Source organism: Aythya marila (assembly GCF_965140915.1).
Source record: "Aythya marila genome assembly, chromosome: 3".
Classification (NCBI taxonomy): Eukaryota; Metazoa; Chordata; class Aves; order Anseriformes; family Anatidae; genus Aythya; species Aythya marila.
In genome coordinates, this window is record NC_139044.1 from 77,576,448 (window position 1) to 77,599,384 (window position 22,937).

The window sequence follows — 22,937 nt, forward strand, 5'->3', positions numbered from 1 at the left end:
GGTTTCTTACCATTTATTTTGACTGAGGTATTCAATTAGTTTTGTCATAAAAAGTAGGAAAACAAAAAGAACAGAAAAATCACAGAATCACAGAATCACAGAATCACAGAATTGTCTAGGTTGGAAGAGACCTCAAGATCATCGAGTCCAACCTCTGACCTAACACAAACAAGTCCTCCACTAAACCATATCATTAAGCTCTACATCTAAACATTTTTAAAGACCTCCAGGGATGGTGACTCCACCACTTCCCTGGACAGCCCATTACAATGCCTAACAACCCTTTCGGTAAAGAAGTTCTTCCTAATATCCAACCTAAAACTCCCCTGGCGCAACTTAAGCCCATTCCCCCTCGTCCTGTCACCAGGCACGTGGGAGAATAGACCAACCCCCACCTCGCTACAGCCTCCTTTAATTATAGAGAGTGATAAGGTCACCCCTGAGCCTCCTCTTCTCCGGGCTGAACAAGCCCAGCTCCCTCAGCCGCTCCTCATAGGACTTGTTCTCCAGACCCCTCACCAGCTTCGTCGCCCTTCTCTGGACTCGCTCGAGCACCTTGATGTCCTTCTTGTAGGGCCAAAAACTGAACACAGTACTTGAGGTGCGGCCTCACCAGAGCCAAGTACAGGGGAACAATCACTTCCCTAGACCTGCTGGCCACACTGCTTCTTATGCAAGCCAGGATGCTGTTGGCCTTCTTGGCCACCTGAGCACACTGCTGGCTCATATTCAGCCAACTATCCACCAATACTCCCAGGTCCTTCTCCACCAGGCAGCTTTCCAACCACTCATCTCCCAGCCTGTAGCTCTGCTTGGGGTTATTGCGCCCCAGGTGCAGGACCCGGCACTTGGCCTTGTTGAAATTCATGCAGTTGACCTCGGTCCAGCTTATCCAAATGAAATGATCTGAAACTCAAAGAATCAGAAAATTCGTTTGAAAATTGAGCAGATATTTTCCAGTGTTTTGAAGACAAAATTGTGCTCTGTCTCAACAATAAAAGGTTTCTCGTGTTATTGACCAAAGAACAACTGAGAGCATACTCTGGGAGCTTGTTTCTTGCTTTGCAAAAGCAATGCAACAGCAGAGCTTTTAAGATGATGCACCTTCCAAGTACAACAGCTAATGCTCTTTTTCCTTTCTTGAGCAAGGGTTCAAGAGAGGAAATAGAAATGATAGCAGGTGGCATTCAATTGCTGAGAATTTCTGTTATGTGAATGTGAGACATAATTGAAAGTCTCTCAGAGGCAAGTCTTAGTACAGTCTGCTCTCAAGCTAGCAGATGCACCAGAATTTAAAACCAATTTATTAAGTAGCAAGATTTGTGGTTAATATGATTCAAGAGTAAAACACCTAGATAGCTGAGCATTATGAAGTTAAGAATGAACTTAAGAATTGAATATACAGTAAGTAAAAAAAAATTCTCAAGTGTTCAAATATATTGAACTATACTATGGTCTAGCATTTTTTGATTTCATTTACTTGAAGTTCTTAAAACTTTTCCCACAAAATAGTATCAATTCAACTAATATTCTTGAACACTTAAGCACATAAATACTGAAAAGTCTCATAGAATCATAGGATGGCTTGGCTTGGAAGGAAACTTAAATATCATCTAGTTCTAACTCCCCTGCTATAGACAGGCATGCCACCCACCAGATTAGGTTGCCCAGGGCTTCATCTAACCTGATCTTGAACACCACCAGGGATGGGGTGTTCACCATGAATGGGCAACATGTTCCAGTGCCTCATCACCCTCTGAATGAAGAATTTCCTTCTAATCTTTAATCTAAATCTCCACTCTTTTAGTTTATTCCCGCTTGTCCTGTCATTATTTGATTGAGCAAAAAGTCGTTCTCCATCTTTTTTATGCCCCCTTTCAGTACTGAGAGACTGCAATGCAGTAACCCTGGAGCCTTCTCTTTTGCAGGCTGAACAACCCCATCTCTCTCTGCCTTTCATCATAAAAGTGTTCCAGCCCTCCGATTAACTACGTGGCCCTGGACTTGCTCTAATAGATCCACATCCTTCTTGTGTTGGGGGCTCTAGACCTGGACATGGTACTTCAAGTGGCAGACTATAAAGGGACAATTACCTCCCTTGACTTGCTGGCCACTCATCTGTTGATGCAGCCCAGGATGAAGTTGGCCTTCTGGGCTGCAAGCATGCACTGCCAGATCATGTCAAGCTTTTCGTCCACTAGAACACTAAGTCATTCTCTGCAGGGCTCCTCTCAATGAGTTCTTCTCCCAGACTACTCATGTCTGAGATTGCCCCAACCCAGGTGCAGTGCCTTGCACTTAGACATGTTGAACCTCATTATGTTCACATTCTCAATTCTCAAGCTTGTCCAGGTCCCTTTGGATGGCATCCCTTCCTTCTATTGCATCAACCACACTACTCAGATTGTAGTCATCTGCAAACTCGCTGACGGAGCACTTGATTGCATAGCCTATGTCATTGATGAAGATATTAAACAGTACTGGTCCCAAGACTGACCCCTGAGGTACTCCTCTCATCACTGGCTTCCACTTGAATATAGAGCCATTGACCACTACTCTCTGGGTGTGACCTTCAAACCAATTCCTTATCCACTGAATGGTCCACCCATATATCCATATCTCTCCAATTTGGAGTCCAGGATATCATGTGGGACCATGTCAAAGGCCTTACAGAAGTCCAGGTAGATGACATCAGTCTGTCTTCCCTTGTCAAGTGATGCAGTCACTCCTTCATAGAAAGCCACCAGATTGGTCAGGCAAAGTATTTAATTCTAAACTTTCTTTTAAATTTTGTTACTCAGTTGCTTTCAGATTTATGTATATATTAATATGTATATATTAATAGTTCTACACTAATCGTATGGCATTAACAAAGTCTCTCATAGTTTTGGGGGGCTTCTTTTTTAATTAGTTTGATTTCAGTCACTTCTGAAATATTAGGTACCATGTATAGGAACAATTTATCAGAGTCTATGCACTTTCTATTGTAATGTCTCCATTTTATGATTAAGACCTTCAAAATTTCATATCACAGGTAATTAAAACAATGTTTTCAGTGGCTTTAGTAGCTAGGAAGGCACTATCTAAACTGTAATTAATAAATAAAGATTCCTTAGTTAAGATACTTTCTAGACCCCTAAAATTTGATAGTAACATGAAAAAAAGAAAAAAACAACATCAACAAAACATTCATAAGTACCAATATTTCTCCCACATGAAAAATTCTGTCTTCGGACCAGCACTTGTTTTTTTTTTTTCCCCTGACTTAATCACTGAGCACTATACCACCATATACTCTGTGACAGTTACTGACAAAACATCCCCTTGCTTCTCCAAAAGATCATTTCTTGGTAAGCATGAGAAATTCTAGGACATAAGTAGTCTTCTTGGCTGCTCTGTAAATAAAAAAGTATCTAAGTAAGAGTAGCGATAGATATCTACCCCTTCTACAGAGTAAATGTTTGGGAAAATTTACTGGGAGAGGTCAGTAAGTGTTGAGTCCCAGGCAATAGGTTTTGTGTTTAAATTTCTCCAGAGTCTGGGATAGAAAGTGAAGGAAAAGTGCAGAAGACATTATTACTTGGTAAAACTGGGAGGAAGTGTGGTCTTCTGTAAGGTAAAAATCAAGTTATCTCAAGTGATATTTGACTAGATTATAAGAAAAAATCAAAATATAATATATTTTATATAATATAATCAAAAGTTACTAATAAAATAAAATAAAAAAAAGTGGGACAAAAAAGGGTTTGAAGAGCTTGGGACTATTAAAATATATCTCATGAATATTCTTCTGTTGTTGATTACAATATATTGGTGATAATACTTCTCTAAATTCTGACAGATCATTTAAAATTCAGTTTTCAAATTGTTGCGGCAGGGAACATTTTTACTGTATATTTTCTCTGGCATTTTAGCATAGAAAAAAATAAATATATAATTAAAATAAATTTACTTCAAACAAGTATCAAGGAAAATGTTTTGCCTTCTTTTCTCTGTAAGAGCAACACATTTCTTTGAGATGAGAATGTCAAGGCATTATCCGCTGTTTCTATACCAAATAAAGCCACTGGAAAAAGTGGGAATGTATGAGATACCATACAAAAGAATGGATAGACTGTTTATAGAGAGAAATTCCTTCTTCAACTTTTATCATTACCAGCTCAACATCTAAACAGTAATTAAATAAAATAAAGAAATCTTCAAATATAGCTCAGGGTAAATTGGTACCCAAGAGCAGTGAAAACTTTTTTGAAGCAGGAAAAATATTCAAGTAATTTCTTCCACCCTTTGTGGAGCATGCCCTCTCTCCTCACTATCATCCTTCTTTATTTCTCTTTTGCAGTAACAGACTTTTTGATCATTCTTTAACTTCTTTGGTGTCTTTAAGCTCCTTGCAATGTCCAGCTGTTGAGTTTGTTGCTTCCTCACTGCAACATCCTTGTACCATCTATCTATCTATCTATCTATCTATCTATCTATCTATCTATCTATCTATCACACTGACAAAGGAGTCCTGATATGAAATTTTACCTCAAACAGATTTCCCAAGATCATTTTTTAAAGTTCATTCAAAAGACTCAAAAATAAAACAAATAAAGAGAGATGTGAGTAAACAAGTGATTCAGCTACACTTGTAGTAAGAAACAGCCTGCACTTTGGGAACAGCCAATTTCAACTGTACCAGTGACTCATGGTTCCACTAATTACTGATTTCTTCTTTCTACTTTGTAATTGCTGAAATGCATTCAGTCTCCCCCACTGCAGAGCAGGTGGAAACATGTTCCATTGCCTTCTGAATTAATCAGGAATGGTTTAAAAAAGCTAGACTCCAGAGCACAATATGAGATCACAGTCATCCGTACACAGGAAGCTGTAAATGTAGTTAATTGCACAAGCTGCAGTGATTTAGGGAAAAAAGTAATGTTTTTTGTGTAACATATGCAGGTAATAATATTAACTCCTAAAATTTAAGAATCAGATCTTTTCATGGAATAAACTGTTATTTGAAATTATAGAAACATAACAGCTGAATTTTTTCTTCAATAATTTTACCTTTTCTTGAAACAACATGGGGAATATACCCTCTTTAAAATATTCTTAAGAAAGCTCAACACCAATATTTTTTGAATTATTCACAAGAAAATGTGAATAAAATATATATATTAAATATATATTTTTTATGGTCATAATAATAGGCTTTATTAAGGGTATGCATTCTTCTGATATCTCTCCCTAATTCTCAAAATATTTCAATTTCTTCCTTTTTGTTGGATAGATAGATGTATGCATCTGTAGACTTTATCACTAGAATATCACTAGAATACTAGATTTTTTTTTTTCTTCTGAACATGGATGCAGTCAGCATTTTCACTATGTGATAAGGGAAATCCTAAATAATGTAACGTCCATCTGTTCATCTTTATAGGTGACATACTACTCTAGTTACACTCTCATAAGTGAAGCAAAACCTCTGAGGAAGCAACCTCATGCAGAATCTATTGTAATCAAGCTATAAATCAATACACTTATAACCATGGCCGTGTGCGGCTCTTCCGCTTAAGAGCATCTGCCCATTCTATCATCCTAATCATTTGATACTTCAACTGACAGTCTTTCAGAGTTACGTATAGCAAAGGCCACAAAGTTGGCTTTACTTCCTAAAAAAAAAAAAAAAACAGATTAAGAGAACAAGCAGGACCATTGGGAATATTTATTGAAAGCTTAAACAATCTTAATGAGGAGTAAAGTGCAAAGGATGCACTATTACAAGTCGAGAATTCTGTTAGTCTATGAACGATCCTAGAAGAAAGGACAAATTATATTTTGGAAAAAGGACATGAATGACTAACAAATACACATTCATTAAAACAACTTTTTTTTTTTTTTTTTTTTTTTAAAGCCTAACCCAAAACTGCAGAGATTTCTATTGTCTTTATTTACCTCTGGGTCAAGCCTTCAACTTGTCCACTGAGTGACAGCAGAAATAATTAAGATAGTGTTATGTAGGTATGTTGTCACAAACAGACTGATTGTGCATGGATGTTTTGATGTTTCACACAGAATAGCTATCTTACACATCAGGCCTGCTGACTCAGATGTACATCTTATTTTGAGGGAACAGATCTGTTTTTCTTCATTTAAAAAGATTATCTTTGTGTTGCTTAAGGCATAGGCATATTCTAATCCTGTTATTTCTGGATGTGACTGGAAAAATAAACATTACATTAATCCCCAGACCAACATAAACAAGGTTGATGCAATAAATTATATTCTTTAATTAAAGCTATGCCACGCAGCTGCTTGCATAGCACAGGTATGTTGTTGTACGTATTATTTGGTTACCTGTGCAGTCTTTAGACTGAATAAGTATCACCTTCAAACTTGATACTGATTTTAGTATCTAAATTCTAGTATCTTCTTTCCTAAAAAGATTCTTTACAGGACTGACACTGCAAAAGAGATTGCCTGTCAGACACTAAAATTACTCCTTTGCTTTACTCAAGGAAGATTTTCTTGCCAACTCATCAAAAAGTGAGTTTGTAGTACAAGCCCAAGCCTCCTCCCTTTTTTATTTATTTATTAAAGGACTGAAATTTCTAACTTTTTTTTTTGCCAACGATATCTTACCACCATCACTCACCATTTTCCTTTCTCACTACCTGCCCTGTTGCAGTGAAAGATGAACAAACACAACGAAACCAGTCTGAGCTGAGTGATATTCAGCATAGCCTTGAAAGTACTCAACTCACAGAAGTTAGCAAAAGCTGAGGCACTGAAAGGTGCTTAAAGTTTATTCATCTGCCATCTGCTGCTAATATTTCATGGACAGAGCAGGTACCTCAGACAGTAAGTATTCAGCTTCTCTTTTAGAGCTTTTTTTGCACAACATGGGGAGGTGGGTGAGGACAGGAATGGAGACAGAGTTTCCTCTAAAACCAATTTCACACTATATGAAAGAAGAGCTCAGTCCTCTGCCTCAGAGTCACCCACAGTCAATCTCAGTCATATGTTGAACCAGTTGTTACAGGAATGTGAAGGAGAGATGAGGGAAAGACAGGAAAAAGCACATTTCTAACTCTTTGTCTCTGCATTTCAATTCACTTCTAGCTCAAGTACTGAACCCTGAAAGGCATAAGTAGCTGGTCTTGAAATAAATAACATAGCTATTACCATGTCTACCCTTTCAATTGGCAATAAGGGATAATATTTTCAGAACCACCACAGTGACCTTGCAGCCTCTGTACTTTTTTCAAAAGTGACAGAGGTTTTAGGAGCTTCGTTCTCACAGAAGATCAATGAGAGTTATGTGCCTGGCCTACTTTGACGTGTTTGCAAATCCCACCAGGTGCCACACTGCATCTTCAGGCACCTAAATATCTTTGAAATCATGTTGTCAATCATTGCTGAAGATGGAGAATTCCCTCAGAATTCAAAGTCCACTGAGTACTTTGAAGCTTTCATTGTAGGATACATAAGACATCTTTTGAGCTGCCTTTTGTCTTGTTTCAGGAACATAATCCCTTAGCATCTAGTCACATGGAGACAATTACTTTTCTGCTGTGTTTGCATCTCTACTCTGTTGATATATATATATATCTGATAGATAGATAGATAGATAGATAATTTACATTGTCTCTCACTGTGATGCTATTTCTGATTTTATCTTAATAATTTCTTGAGATATCAGTTAGAAAAGTGGGTTATTTTATTTTTCATGGAAGGCTGAATACTTAGAGGATGACTACGAGTCATGTGTTCAGCTCACAAAGGCATATAAAAATAAAGAAGGGAATTCCCACCCTTCCAATGAACTTGCAAAACAGTTGTCTCCAGCTGCATTCCTACAATAGCTCTCCTGTGCATTCTCTCAGCTTATCACATATATCTGTGAGGTTGTACATCTATAACTTTCAGGGCTAGAACACACTAAATCATCTAGTCTGACCCTTTCATGCAGAGACTCCTATATTTCAACTAGTGACCTTTCAGCTGATGTGTATCTTCCATTAGGTAAACAATCCTCTTCTGCAGATGTCAGGGAAAACACTGCAATGGTAGTTTATCACTCTTAGTGTTAGCAACATGTACCTCATATTCAGCCTGGGTTCACTTAGCTTGAGCTCCCAGTTATTCATACTTGTTAAAATATTTCCTACTACATTAAAGAAGCTGTGGTAGACAGAATCTCTTTCTCTGAAGGTACTTAGTATCCACAATAACAAAGTCAATTCCTTTTAAAGAGATGAATACTTTATCACTCTCAATGAAAAATATCCCTAATTTGTAAATCACTTCAGTGACTTTTTTCTGTTCCTTCTCCACTTTGGACATCATATCAACATGCATGTTCAGGTCGCTTCACTGCCTTGTACAAAGGCAGCATGTAGCCATGGCCTGCATTCCCTGTTGCAAAGTTTATAACTTCAGAGCTGCAGGAAAAAAAAAAAAAAAAAAAAAAAGAAAAAAAAATCAACCTCAACACCTCACCTTGCCATTCACCCTGTCAGTTTTAAAGCTATCTTGCAGGTGTAAATGTAAATGTAGATGGCAATATAACACAAAAGGCATTAGGGAATTGGGTCCTGGGGTTAGAGAGATTATATTTGTGTATCACAAAAGAATATAGCTCAGAGTAATGGGATAAAATTAAGCAAGGGAAAATTTAGGCAGACTGAAATGAAACACTTCTTAACTGAGATCTATTAGGTTGTAGAATAATCACAGAATCACAGAATCACAGAATTTCTAGGTTGGTTGGAAGAGACCTCAAGATCATCGAGTCCAACCTCTGACCTAACGCTAACAGTCCTCACTAAACCATATCCCTAAGCTCTACATCTAAACGTCTTTTAAAGACTTCCAGGGATGGTGACTCCACCACTTCCCTGGGCAGCCCATTACAATGCCTAACAAGCCTTTCGGTAAAGAAGTTCTTCCTAACATCCAACCTAAAACTCCCCTGGCGCAACTTAAGCCTATGCCCCCTCGTCCTGTCACCAGGCACGTGGGAGAACAGACCAACCCCCACCTCGCTACAGCCTCCTTTAAGGTATCTGTAAAGAGCAATAAGGTCACCGCTGAGCCTCCTTTTTTCCAGGCTGAACAAGCCCAGCTCCCTCAGCCGCTCCTCGTAGGACTTGTTCTCCAGGCCCCTCACCAGCTTCGTCGCCCTTCTCTGGACCCGCTCAAGCACCTCGATGTCCTTCTTGTAGCGAGGGGCCAAAAACTGAACACAGTACCCGAGGTGCGGCCTCACCAGAGCCGAGTACAATCTTCCATGGAAATTGATGGAGGCCTGGTTACTTCAAACATTTAAAACTAAACTGGAAAAAAAAAACACACACACACAAAAACACACAAACAAACAAACAAAAACTTGAAGATATTCTGTAAGGAATTATCCTGCATAGCCAGAGGGAAGGATTAGATGACCTAGTAGGTCATTTCCATCTGTACTTTTTGTGATTTCACTGTACAAATCCCCACAAACAGAGAATTGTTAGCAAAGTCAAGAGATGCCATTAAACACTGTCTGTGTCAGAGAAAGAGTGAATAACATCACCTGCTGGTTAACTGTGCAGGAAACCTAATCCAACATTTCCACAGGTTAGAAAATATGACCAGTGCTGAAGGCTGCATGCTTAGCTTATGTCTGAAAGGAAAAAAACTAATGATGCAAAAATGTCAGGAAACAGCATGTGAGCTATGAACAAGAACCAGGAGAGAAGGAGGAAAGAAAAAATCAGGATGGGCTTGAGATGCATAATAGTATCATGAGCAAGTTGTTCATCAGGAATGAATCAGTGAGTAGTAAAGAGATGAAACCTTAATCTCCAGTAAACCATCAGGGAAAATTATATATTTTTATAGGCATATGGGCATTGATAATAATACCATATCATAGCTAAGATGAGACCAAAGCCTGAGTTTTTGCTGAGCTTTGTATAAATATAAAATAAGACAAGCCATGGCCCCAACAGAAACACACATGTATGAGCAGCCTAAGAGTGAAAGCTGTCAAGAGAGCATCACTAAAAGCCTAAAGAAAGATCACAAAATTCTAGGGTCCATAACTTGATCTTTGTGTGTGTGCAATGCAACAGGATTTGTTCCTAAATTTGCACTCAACTCCTAGTGTATTGTGCCCCCTTAATTTTTGCAGCTACAGATTCATTTAAAACAGTGTTGGTAAAAACATTGTAAAGCAGTGTTGATAGTATAACCATGTACTAAAAGTGTTGATAGTACATCCATGTTTTGTCTATTGCTGACCAGTGTTTGCACAGCATCAAAGCTTTTTCTGCTGAAATGCCAGCTATTTTTCCCTTTTTGCCTCTCCCCATCGAGTTGGGAAAAATCTAGGAGGGACACAGTTGGGATAGCTGACCCAAACTTGCCAAAGGGATACTCTGTACCATATAATGTCATACTCAGCAAGAAAACCTGGGGTAGAGTAATAAAGGGCATGGAGTTTTTTTACCAAGTGTCTATTGGTCAGAGACTGGCTGGGTATTGGTCTGTTTGTGGGAGGAAAGGCAAGGCAAGGCAAGGCAAGGCAAGGCAAGGCAAGGCAAGGCAAGGCAAGGCAAGGCAAGGCAAGGCAAGGCAAGGAAAGGAAAGGAAAGGAAAGGAAAGGAAAGGAAAGGAAAGGAAAGGAAAGGAAAGGAAAGGAAAGGAAAGGAAAGGAAAGGAAAGGAAAGGAAAGGAAAGGAAAGGAAAGGAAAGGAAAGGAAAGGAAAGGAAAGGAAGAAATGAGTCATACATCCTTTTAAACACTACCTTCTACCTTCTAACTGCTGCTCTAAAAAATAGGCCCAGACAATACAAGTAACACATAGACATGCACCCCATTTCATCTCCACTGCAGGTTTTACATTTTCCTCATACTTTGATAATAAACCAGAATACAAGCTGTTTATAAACCTCTTTTTTTCCTTTTTTTTTTTTTTTTTTTCTTTCCTCTGTACATGACCAGTCACTTTCAAAATATCTTGGGCTCTCGGCCTGACTTCACACTTCCATTTTGCCTTTGTAAACATCCTAAATTGAGACAATTGAGACACTTTTTACATCTCACTGGCCCTTGCACAGCTGACACTGGGGTTCCTCTGAAAGCACACACCACCCTCCCATCTGCTGACATCTATTGTATGACATCTTTCACACTGGGGAACATGAGACACATGGCAGAACCCATGCTGGGAACAGCATGCTGAAAGCTGTCAGTTGAATATACTACTGGGAGTGAGCAGTACAGAGTGGAGTTTCAAATCCTGCTCTTGAGGCACAGCAGCTTTCCTACAAATGGGTATGCCAGCGCAGCAAATATGGCATCAATGTTTGGATCCCTGACAAAAGCACTCAATCCACTGCAAATAGATTCACCCAAAGTATTTCAGGCAGTCTGCTGTGCATCCACTCTTCTCGATCGCTGTGCATGCCAGGTATAAAATTGTCATAAGGTATATTTTAATTGGTCTTTACTTTTCTGGGAATATTGAAAGTAGTGTTGCTCCAAAATGTTTCTTCTGAAAATAGTGTCACATTTGAATAACACTAAAACACTTTTCTAGCCATGTCAGCAATAGGATAAGGAGGTAGATGAAATAAATACATCATCATACAACAAACTATTTAATTAGCCACATTTGAAAGCAAACAGTAAAAAAACGTGCAGACAGAACAAACAAAAAGATAATTGGCCACTAGGTGTCACTAGCTGTTCTCTTATAACGGAGGGATTACTAACAAGTCTGCAAGGGTAAAGTTGAGCCAAGAAAGTCACAAAACGAAATATTTTCTTTCCCTCCCTTCCCCTCCCATCCCCACTCCCACCCCGTTCAGAACAGGAATTTAAAAATCCCCGGGAGCCCCAAAAGTCATATTTGCTCCTGCCTGACTATCTCCATTCCCCTCTGCCTATGTAGTGCCACAATATCCTTCATCAAAACTGTGATTAAACATAGACTTTCCTCCCTCCTCTTCTTGAGACATGATCTCACTGGATGACAAGATAGCAGGAATAATCTGGTTATCTTGATTTTGTGGCAGTCACAAGATAATGTTTTCAATTTTTACATTTGAGATCAAGTTCTACTTTATTTTTTCATGATTGTAACATGAGTTTGCATGATTGTTATTGTGACATCATTACAACGTACCTCAAGGTTTGTAACTTTAACCCCACTGAGAATTCTTGTATTCAGGAGGCAAAGATTTACTTTGGTAGCTAGCAAGACATCATCTCTTCCTTCCTCTGCTAACATTGACTGTCAAGAAACATGTGACACCATAACATTTGTCACAGATGCATCTATACCATAGGATGTACACCTACCATAACCTAGCTCACTGATTTAGATAGACATTGCAATGTCTATCTATTAAGTAGGACTCAGATGAAAACCATTTCTCTATTGCGAGCATACCTGCTCAATAAAATACAAGTCAGATCTTACTTTCTGGTCTGGGGTGAAAGGGTCTGCACATCAAGACTTGACTTGTTTTACCTTTGCTAAGGAGAAAAGGTCAAAGAGGTACATATTTTCCATCATTTATCAACAGTCCTGACTATCAGGGGAGGTCCCAGTCGACTGGCAGCTAGCAAACGTGACACCCATCTACAAGAAGGACCGGAGGATAGACCCAGGAAACTATAGGCCTGTCAGTTTGACCTCAGAGGGAAACTCATGGAGCAGATTATCTTGTGTCATCAAGCAGCACTTACGGGGCAAGCAGGCGATCAGGCCCAGTGAGCATGGGTTTGTGAAAGGCAGGTCCTGCTTGACAAACCTGATCTCCTTCTATGACAAAGTGATGTGCTTGGTGAACGAGGGAAGGGCTGTGGATGTGGTCTACCTTGACTTCAGTAAGGTTTTTGACACTGTTTCCCACAATATTCTCCTCAAGAAACTGTCTGCTTGTGGCTTGGACTGGTGTACGCTTAGTTGGGTTAAAAACTGACTGGATAGCCGGGCCCAAAGAGTTTTGGTGAATGGAGTCAAATCGAGTTGGAGGCCGGTCACTAGTGGTGTCCCCCATGGCTCAGTACTGGGGCCAGTCCTCTTTAATACCTTTACTGATTATCTGGATGAGGGCATCGAGTGCACCCTCAGTAAGTTTGCAGATGACACCAAGTTAGGTGTGTCAATCTGCTCGAGGGTAGGAAGGCTCTGCAGGAAGACCTGGATAGGCTGGACCAATGGGCTGAGGTCAACTGCATGAAGTTCAACAAGGCCAAGTGCCGGGTCCTGCACCTGGGGCGCAATAACCCCAAGCAGAGCTACAGGCTGGGAGATGAGTGGTTGGAAAGCTGCCTGGTGGAGAAGGACCTGGGAGTATTGGTGGATAGTTGGCTGAATATGAGCCAGCAGTGTGCTCAGGTGGCCAAGAAGGCCAACAGCATCCTGGCTTGCATAAGAAGCAGTGTGGCCAGCAGGTCTAGGGAAGTGATTGTTCCCCTGTACTTGGCTCTGGTGAGGCCGCACCTCGAGTACTGTGTTCAGTTTTTGGCCCCTCGCTACAAGAAGGACATCAAGGTGCTCGAGCGAGTCCAGAGAAGGGCGACGAAGCTGGTGAGGGGTCTGGAGAACAAGTCCTACGAGGAGCGGCTGAGGGAGCTGGGCTTGTTCATCCTGGAGAAGAGGAGGCTCAGCGGTGACCTTACCGCTCTCTATAATTAAAGTACATTAAAGGAGGCTGTAGCGAGGTGGGGGTTGGTCTATTCTCCCACGTGCCTGGTGACAGGACGAGGGGGAAGGGGCTGAAGTTGCACCAGGGGTGTTTTAGGTTGGATATTAGGAAGAACTTCTTTACCGAAAGGGTTGTTAGGCATTGTAATGGGCTGCCCAGGGAAGTGGTGGAGTCACCATCCCTGGAGGTCTTTAAAAGATGTTTAGATGTAGAGCTTAATGATATGGTTTAGTGGAGGACTTGTTTGTGTTAGGTCAGAGGTTGGACTCGATGATCTTGAGGTCTCTTCCAACCTAGACAATTCTGTGTGACTCTGTGTGTGATACCTGGGTTTGAAACTCATAAAGCATCTGTAAAAGAGGGGCAGAGCCTTGGGTTTCTTGAACACGTGTACAGCCTTACATTATTAAGCAAATACATAGTCTTCCTAACTGTCATTTGGATTTTGGTGTCCTTGTTTTTCATTAGGGAAATGATGAAGTTGTCTGACAGTTTGGGACCCAGCTAGAATTGTTTTAGTGTTCAAAAGTTATGTATCATAGGCTGTATGGGAAACTGGCCTGTATGAGATACACCTGTATCTGAATTTCCCTATGTGGAAGGTGGGGGATAAGGCACTGACTACCCTTGCAAAGGGGTTATACGACTTACTATCAAAAATTTAATTAATTAATTAATGTATTTAATTAATTTAAATTAATTTATTTATTATTTTATTATTTATTAATTTATTATTTTTTTCACCGCTATTATTATTTGAATTAATACAGCAATAACTAGAAGGCAAGAACATCAATGACAGCTAAGCAGAGTTTTAGTAAAGATGTGGTGTGAAGATCCAGGCTGACATTTTCTGTGCTTTATAAGCTCAGTTATTACCTATGCTATTCCTTATGAGAACCAAAGCAAAGTGGGAAAGGAGTTTGCAGCAGTCAAACTTGAAGAAAAAGGCTCCTCATGAACATCATGAAATTTTATGAATGTTGATATAAGAAGAAGCAGTGAAGCTCCAGAGAAAGGAGCTCTGTGAGAAAGGGATCATTAGAAGACAGACTACAAACAAATTGTGAGTACCTGAAAACATCAAGTTCTGCATAATATATTTTTATTTCCAGTAAAAAATGAACTCGTATCTGACCATACTATCAGAATTACATTTTATAAGCTCACATTGTAAGCAAAGCATAAGAATGAAAGAAGGAGATGTCTTCTTTCACTCATTTTCTCTCTGCAATTTATGAATTGAGTTTTTGAGACACTGTTATCACCTCAATAATAATACTGTGACATTTCAGGCTTTCACAAAAATTTAAGGTCGTGTTTACTTCCACACAGGGATAACAAAGTTTCTAAAAGCCTCGATTTCTACATGAGGCTGGGCACGAAAACTTTAAAAGAGAGGGGTCCTGTTTCTCTCTCAGGATGCAGGCTAGACCTCTCTGATCTGATGTATCCCAGCCATGGAGAGCACTGGGAAGTCTGGTGAAAGCTTCTTGATGCCTACGCTAAGCATGATCCTTCATGGAGATATGGAGACATAGCTCCCTCTTTATCCTGAATAGCTCTGGACAGATTTTTCATAAAATGGTTTGAAGTGTGACTGTGCCAGACCCTTGTGTCTAACAATTATGTTTGTTTAAGCAAGACTTCTGAGTTTGTGACAATGGAATTATCTATTTTTCAGGACAATTAACACAATGTTTTTGTACTAGCTGAAGGTCAGAGGATTAATGTGGTTTTATCTACAGTGCATTTTTAAAAGGTAATTAAGAATCGTTCAGTGCATTCTGTACTAAAAACTGAGAACATTTCATATTAAATGACTCTTGCTCCTCTACAGCAGCAGAAAGAGATGGAGAGAGAGGAATGGAGGAAGAAAAGCAATGAGAAAAGTGAGCTGGCATGCAAATAAATGAATACATCACACAGATGCAGCTAATGCAGAGCAATAAAGAAATCCACTCTGGTAACACTAGAAAGAAAATCATCTCCTGGACAAAAGGGCTAATCTAAAACATTAATCAGCAAAAATATTCAGCATTTGCAGGAGAGTGATGGAGCATTCCTTGTTACAGGAAGAGAGATGGAAAGGAATAGAGGGAAGTGCTGCTCTGAGAGCATTATGTGGAGATGTTTGTACGACCCACTGCTTATGGAGCATCTCCTCCTTTCTCTCATTTGCACCTGACAATCTGTAAATGCCACTGTAGGGAAAGCCTTCCTAATGGGCCTCCAGTAGGAAGTGAGTCTTCTGAGAGTCTGTTTATGAACGTGAGGAGCAGAAGTGGGACTTGGCACCAGGAGGGCAGCTTCTGGCAGCAGGAACTGCCCCCTAGCACAGGGACAGGTATGGTGATAGCAAGGAGGCAGCATCCTTCTCAGCTTTGGGGATTTCAGTGACTGGGGGGAGCAAAACAAGACACAAAACCAGAGACATTCAGAGCTAATACGAGGATCTGAAAACCACAGCAAGGAGTTTATTTTTAATGCAGTGGCCAATGCATAGCCCTTTAATGGGAAAAAAGTAAGAATATGGGAAGCTGTTCCTACACTTTTGCTTTTGGATGTTTATCTATGCTGCTGATTAAATGCTCCGAGGTTCATTTTTTGTGTCTGCCCAAAGCACATAAATACTATCAGACGCTGAGGCACCTCCTTTCAAAACTGGGCTGTGCACTACTATTCTGTTGATCAAATGTGGCAATTATTTCAGGCTTAAAACCTTTTAGGGATAACAATAGGTGCTGCCAATCAAAGCTAGAAAGTACACATGCATTCAAAGAGCAAGCTGAATGAGGAATAACAGCAACATGTGTAGCAAGAATATATTATGGATTACAATCCTTTTACACAAAGGCTAGTAAACTCTTCAAAATGCAGCAACCTACGGGCTAATAAAAGGGACAGAAATGTGTGGATATCTCGGTTTGTCTAATTTGTGTCTTTCTAGCATTGGTAGGCTGACTCACTGGATTTAGCAACAGCTTGTGAAGATGAACATATTAATAACTTTATGCTGCAGCTCTGGCATAAAATGTAATCTTTTAAAATTCCATATTCTCAAAAGAAATACAAGCTTAGAACCAGAATAAAGTTAGAAGACATATTTGAATTGTCATCTTATTTTCTTTTTAAATCTGTGTTATACATTTAAATATGCAACTTGAGAAAGACAATTCCCCTCCATTGTTATCACTCCCCAGTGTGCCACTCCCTACCATTAAAACATACTTAAATATGTGGCTGCCAATACAGTGCCCCAAAGTATTCTGTGTCATTCTGTGTATTTTTATATTGTATCAAGCATAGATTAACATTTTTTCTTCTCATCCTGTAAACATTTAAACAGGAAAGCTTATGTAGGCCATGTATTATTAAATGGCAAAGAAAGCAGATGCATATTCATATTTGCATATGTAATCCACAGTATTAGTAAACAATAGGTTATATATCGCTTTGACTTTTGATAGAATTTGATAAAATTTGACAGATTTGAATAATTAGATAGCAGAGCACAAGGCTTACCTTGAGAACATAGTAACTGTAGCCCTGAATCTTTCAGTTCTAATTTAAACCTTACTTCAGGGCTTTCGGCATTACTCTAGCCTACAGAAACGCTTATTTGAGTACTTGATGACCTCCAGAAGATTATACAGAAAGTCTCTGACAAACCAGCAAGTAGAAGCAGTGTATTTAGGTATTAAAATGATGACCTAAACCACTAGACTGACCCTTTTGTTTCTCCTTGATTTTAATGAGACTTGATTTTAATGAGACAGTCACAGGCTGTGACACTTACAGGAGATATGTTTGCATTTGTACATTAAACCTATTTGTAAATTTATTGAAATAACAGGAAAGACAAACTGCAACAATCTTAATGTAGAAAAGAACCGAATGTTAATATATAGTTTGATTGAAAAACACTTATTTTAATGCTAAATAACATAAAACACAATGGGTTAGTATAAGGACATCACTAATTTTAATTTTAACTTAAAAATATATATATTCTGAGTGTTGAGAAAGTCTTAGTAAAATAACCACCTTTTTTTATCAAGAGATTTTATATGTAGATGTATTACTATGTTACTATTTATTAAAGTGAGATGAATTTGTGAAAAAAAATCATGCAAAGTTCAATGTACTCCATGCAGTCTCTTATGTATGCACTCTTTGAAACTTCTTATGCTTTTTTTTTTTTTCATGACAGAAAGCATTTTGCAATATTTTTTGTAAAAATCCTAAGCTCATAAAACTGATAAAATTATGTGTATCATTTATATATACATATATACATATATAGAATATCCATAAATACTGTATATATTATATATAATGTAAATACAGTATATATATATTTAAAACAGACTGTGATATAAATGTATATATCTTTTGACATTATTTGATTATAATTGAATTCTTAATTGATAATGAATTTTATGCACCCCTATCTCAAATGTTTAAAGCCTGAAAGTGCTTACACTAAACAGTCAGATATCTATTGCAGAGAAAGGAAGACTTCATTTTCTTACCTGCTTTTTTAATTTCAGGGACAGCTGTCTTCTCATGAGCTTTCTCTTTTTTTCCTTCTTTTTCTGAGATTTAATTAAAGAAAGTCATTTGATATGCTATAACTCTGAATCATACACTCAAATATGCATTCAGCCAAGCCCTGATGGGCACATGTTGAAAAAAGTGACTTATTTGGTAGTTTAGTTCAGGTTATTCACTTATAGCACTCGCACAGACCTAGCCACAGAGCAATCAGCTGAAAATGAAAATTAATCAGCATGCATCAACTATGAATGATTTGGACCCTTAATAATTCATCAAAAGCTAGGCAAAAATCATCAGTGCATGAACATGGTACCTTTTAGCTTAAGCTCTAGTAGCAAAGAAATCATTAATAAATAATAAATGACATAAATATTTTCCCATGAAAGCAAACCCCTAGTGGATTTTTGATACTTCATGGGAATGAATGATCCAAAATGTTATTTAGATGCATATCAAGGCTTTGCAGTTTGATCACTGTAAGTTTCGGTTATGATTCTTTAAAAAACAAAAAACAAACAAACAAAAAAAACCAGACATAAATAAAAACCACCCTTAGAAAGTGTCACACAGTGAACCAAGTGATATGTTGCTATGTCTGTGAGTTTTGTGTTTGGTAATATCACCATGTTCTGCTGTTTATAGGGACCTCACTAAATTGTCTGACAAGCTGATAGCTGGCCACCAGACAGTATTGTGTGAATAGTCAGAAAAATTTTTCAGAAAATATCAGCCACTAAACACATCAGGCATCAGGTACAGAAGAAACAGTAACATGCAAATTACGATTAAGGAACTAAGAGGACAATATAGAGACAGAAGCATGGGACTAAAAACCAACAACCAAAACCAACCAAAACTAACCAACCAAACAACAATAGTCTTTGAGCCAAAAGACCAATAAGAAATAAGAACCAATAAGAAATGTTCCCAAACCATACCTTTCTTCTTAGTTTCAGTAATAGACCTCTTAATATCAGTCCTTTTCTTTTCATCCTTTCTTTCTAAAGAAGGAAAGAGAAGTTCAACTATTTTCATATATATGTATACACGTCTGAACATGGTGATATTGCATATATATATATATATGTAGATACATATTTCAGATAGGAATTCTTGGCTAACTGTAATAAGTTTGACATCTGATAAATTATTCACTTATTTTATATATATAGTCACTTATTTTATATCAGTATCTCAGAAATACAGCTTAATACACAAAGAGTAAATATGGAGGTAAGATTAGAACAGGAACCAGTACCTACACCATATCATTACTGTTGCAAGTACTATTCAAGAAATTATGTGCATGGTACAACTAGAAGTTTATCGTGATGATTCAGTGTCCATGCCCCTGTTCTGCATGAGTGCTTCTATACAAAATATGCCTTAATAGCAGCAAAACTTGTAAGTGATAATAGGGAATAGCATAACATAATGCTATGAAATGTCTGCATATATAATAAATATACCTTTATAACTTTTTTAATGAATTGGACCTTTGAAACAGTCATTACAGGACTTCTGTTATTCATGGAGAAATGCCGTTAAACCATCATCTATGACAGAAAACAAATCTGCCTCTATTTTGTCAATTATTTTAATTTAAAAAAAAAAAATAAAAAAAAATGAGTTCATCAGAAGAGTCTGTGATTCTTATTTTTCATTCTGGAAATTAATCCCCATTTAGATGGAGAAGAATACACAAGTACCAGAATAGCAAATCTTCTTTGCTATTATTTGCTAAAAAAAAAACAAACAACTTATCAACAAAAAGGCAAATTTGTCATCTTCAGATAGTGTTTTGGGCTTTGGGTGTTGATGAAGGTAATGTAACTATAAGAGTATGTTTTTTGTTTTTTGTTTTTGGTGATGCTTTATTCTGGATTTATACGGACAAAAAAACACAAAAACAAACAAAAAAACAACACCAAAAACAAAACAAAACAACAAAAAAAAAAACACAGATTTTATTATTGTGTGAAATGTCACAAACACGGGAGCATAAGCCTTCAAGAAAATTATTTAATTATTGAAAATTATTTAAGGTATAGGAATGTTTCCAGAAGCCAGCAGATCCTAGAAGTAATTATCCTATTATCCCTTGCATATATTAACATGAAGATCAAAGAAAAATGAAGAAACTTACTTTTCACTTCCTTAGCTACCACAATAGACTTCTCTTCTGCATGAAAAAATATATACAGAGAATTAAAAAAAAAAAAAAAAAAAAAAAGTACAGCACAACATACTTCCTAAACCAAAACAAAATATGTGTATACTTGATGCAAAAAAATCATATTTTTATAGAGTACATGAATTCCACAGTCTGTCCATGGTGTTTTCATATAAAAGTTATTTTGCCTATCATGGAATGTGTTTACCAACATTCAGGGTCTCCTTAGACCATACTTCTACTGATTTTTAATGGTACTATTTAAAGCTAAGCATCATCTTACCATGTTCCATTTCTTTCTTGTTTTAAATATATTTGCTCAATGTTTTTCCCTTGTTATTTTTTGTGACAAAATGAATCAGAAAACCATTTGGTTGTCCAAGTGTTTTGTGTATTTAATTCTCTGTGTTGAAACTTTGAGCATACTTTGAGCATGCTTTGTGATATCCAAGTTTCTTAACCACATGTAGTGTCAGAAGATTCTTTTGTGATATATTAAAATGTCATGATATTAAAAGCATATTTTAATACTCTTGTTGTTTAGCTCTTGGGTTCCCTCGTGAGAGTCTCTCTCTCTCTCTCTTTTTGAGAATCTGTTCATAAACTCTTACTAGGGAACATGGCCATCTCCTTCTTTAAGGATTCTTTAAGGATCTAAGAATCCTTAACCTTAGATTACACATAAACTGTTTCACAGCTCCATTTTCCTGTGCTATGACTTTCATGACTTTTCAGCATTTCATTTCTATATGTAATCAACATACTTCCATCTTTCCACTAACTTTTACTCCTAATAGCTTGAGACCAAAATGCTGCTAGTATTTCTGTGATCTCTCTTATTTATTTATTTATTTATTTATTTACTGAGAGAGAGAGAGCCTCAGTTCTGGAAAAGCTGTTAACTACTCCAGTCTTCCAGTTAGATTAATTGTTTTTGCTTCCATACATTTCTGGTGCCAGGTGATGCATAGGAATCATTGTATGCCCAAGGTCCTTACAAACAAAAAGATTCTTTTTAATCAAAAACTATTTCTGCCTTTGTGCACCATGTCACAAGCTTCTGGTGGCCAGCTTTGTCACATAAAATATGCTCCAAACATCACAGCAAGGTTCAGAGACGTACCTGTCCTGAGAGCCGTGAACTGAGACATGGTGACTTGAGTAGTGGAGCTTTGCATGGAGCACATATGGAAGGTAGCAGGAATTTTTACTGCAATTAACTTAAAGTACAAAGAGAATATATCCCTGGCTGCAGAGGTTTTATTGCTAAGTCTGTCCACCAATTAATTCCACTGACATAATTTTCTAACATCAGAGTCTTGAGTTGAAATATTCCAGGGGGCCTAGAGACAGCTGTATTTGTTATGAAATTTCTAGAGGATGTTTACAGAGAAGTATAAAAGGACTGTGGCCCCTATTTGCTGTTAGTGCTGCCTAATCCAATATATACAATCTTGGTCAAGTCTCAGGAAAAGCAGTCACAAGGCTTCCATCCAAATCTCAGTTGCATGTAGCCCCATGGATGCACCTACTGTACAGAAGTACACACACTACTGAAAGAAGTTTATGTAAATGAGATGATAAACTTGATAAATTATGGGAATAATTTATGGTATTATGGGAAGAGTTATTTGTGATTTAAGGAAGCAGTTCCATTTCTTGAATAAATTTATTTCCTGTAACCTGAGTAGTTCACATTTAGATTGTGGCATATTTAAATGTATATTTAACACCAGAAAAATTGTCATTTCTGAAACAGTAAATGCAGTAGTTTACCTTTAGATATATACATAGCTAAATTAAGAGGTAAAGCAAATAAATAAATAGGAGATTAGACAGGTCTTTTGCATTGTAAAACTACAAACCCCATCTGTTAATTTATGGTACTTTTTTTTTTTTTTCTTTCTTTTTTTCTTTTTTCCACCAGGAACTCCAGTCCAAAACCATGTCTTAATGCATAGGGTGTAAGAGATATACAAATAAAAAGACTTTACCTTCAAAAACCTGTAATACCTTTACAAGCATGAAATAAGAATATTAGCAAATGGTGGAGTATAAAGTAACAGACTCAGTCAGTAAATCAAGCAATAGATGTTGCATTTAGTCAACTTATTTTGTCAGAAGTGGAGTTTTATTTAGAACAAGGAGGAAATTAAGGACTATGAAAAGGTTAAGTTAAAGCAGTGTTGTGCTACAAAATGGGAAATTCTCTCTTTTTTTTTTTTTTTTTTTTTTTTTTTTTTTTTTTGACTGGGAAAAGAGTAAAACAAACAAATGCATATGGTTTTCCTAAGAAATGACTGGAGCAAAGTGGCCAGCCCTAAAGCAAAGAAGCACGTGAGAAGGAATTATTTATTTCTCAGTAAGTGACAAGGGACTCGGGACATTGGTTAAAATCCAAGTGAGATTCAAAAGAGCTCAAGAAAGAGGTGTTTCAAGCCAAATTACCTTTAACAGTTTTGTTAATGTCTTTTGCCTTGTGGGAAGTCAACTAATGCTTAGCCAACAGCGG

At 37.7% G+C, this 22,937-nt stretch overlaps 1 protein-coding gene across 17 annotated transcripts in view; it reads right to left on the reverse strand.

Moving 5' to 3' along the window:
- TRDN (triadin) overlaps positions 1-22,937 on the reverse strand; it is a 246,932-nt gene that overhangs the window by 109,632 nt on the left and 114,363 nt on the right. For 15 of the 17 annotated variants that reach the window (XM_082757682.1, XM_082757677.1, XM_082757685.1 and 12 more), the window contains 3 exons: positions 20,399-20,434; positions 19,191-19,277; positions 18,228-18,290 (listed from right to left, as the gene is read on the reverse strand). In XM_082757682.1, the coding sequence (XP_082613808.1) occupies positions 18,228-18,290; positions 19,191-19,277; positions 20,399-20,434 (186 nt within the window). The remainder of the gene's footprint in view (positions 1-18,227; positions 18,291-19,190; positions 19,278-20,398; positions 20,435-22,937) is intronic. The other 2 variants (XM_082757679.1, XM_082757681.1) reach the window with 1 other exon arrangement.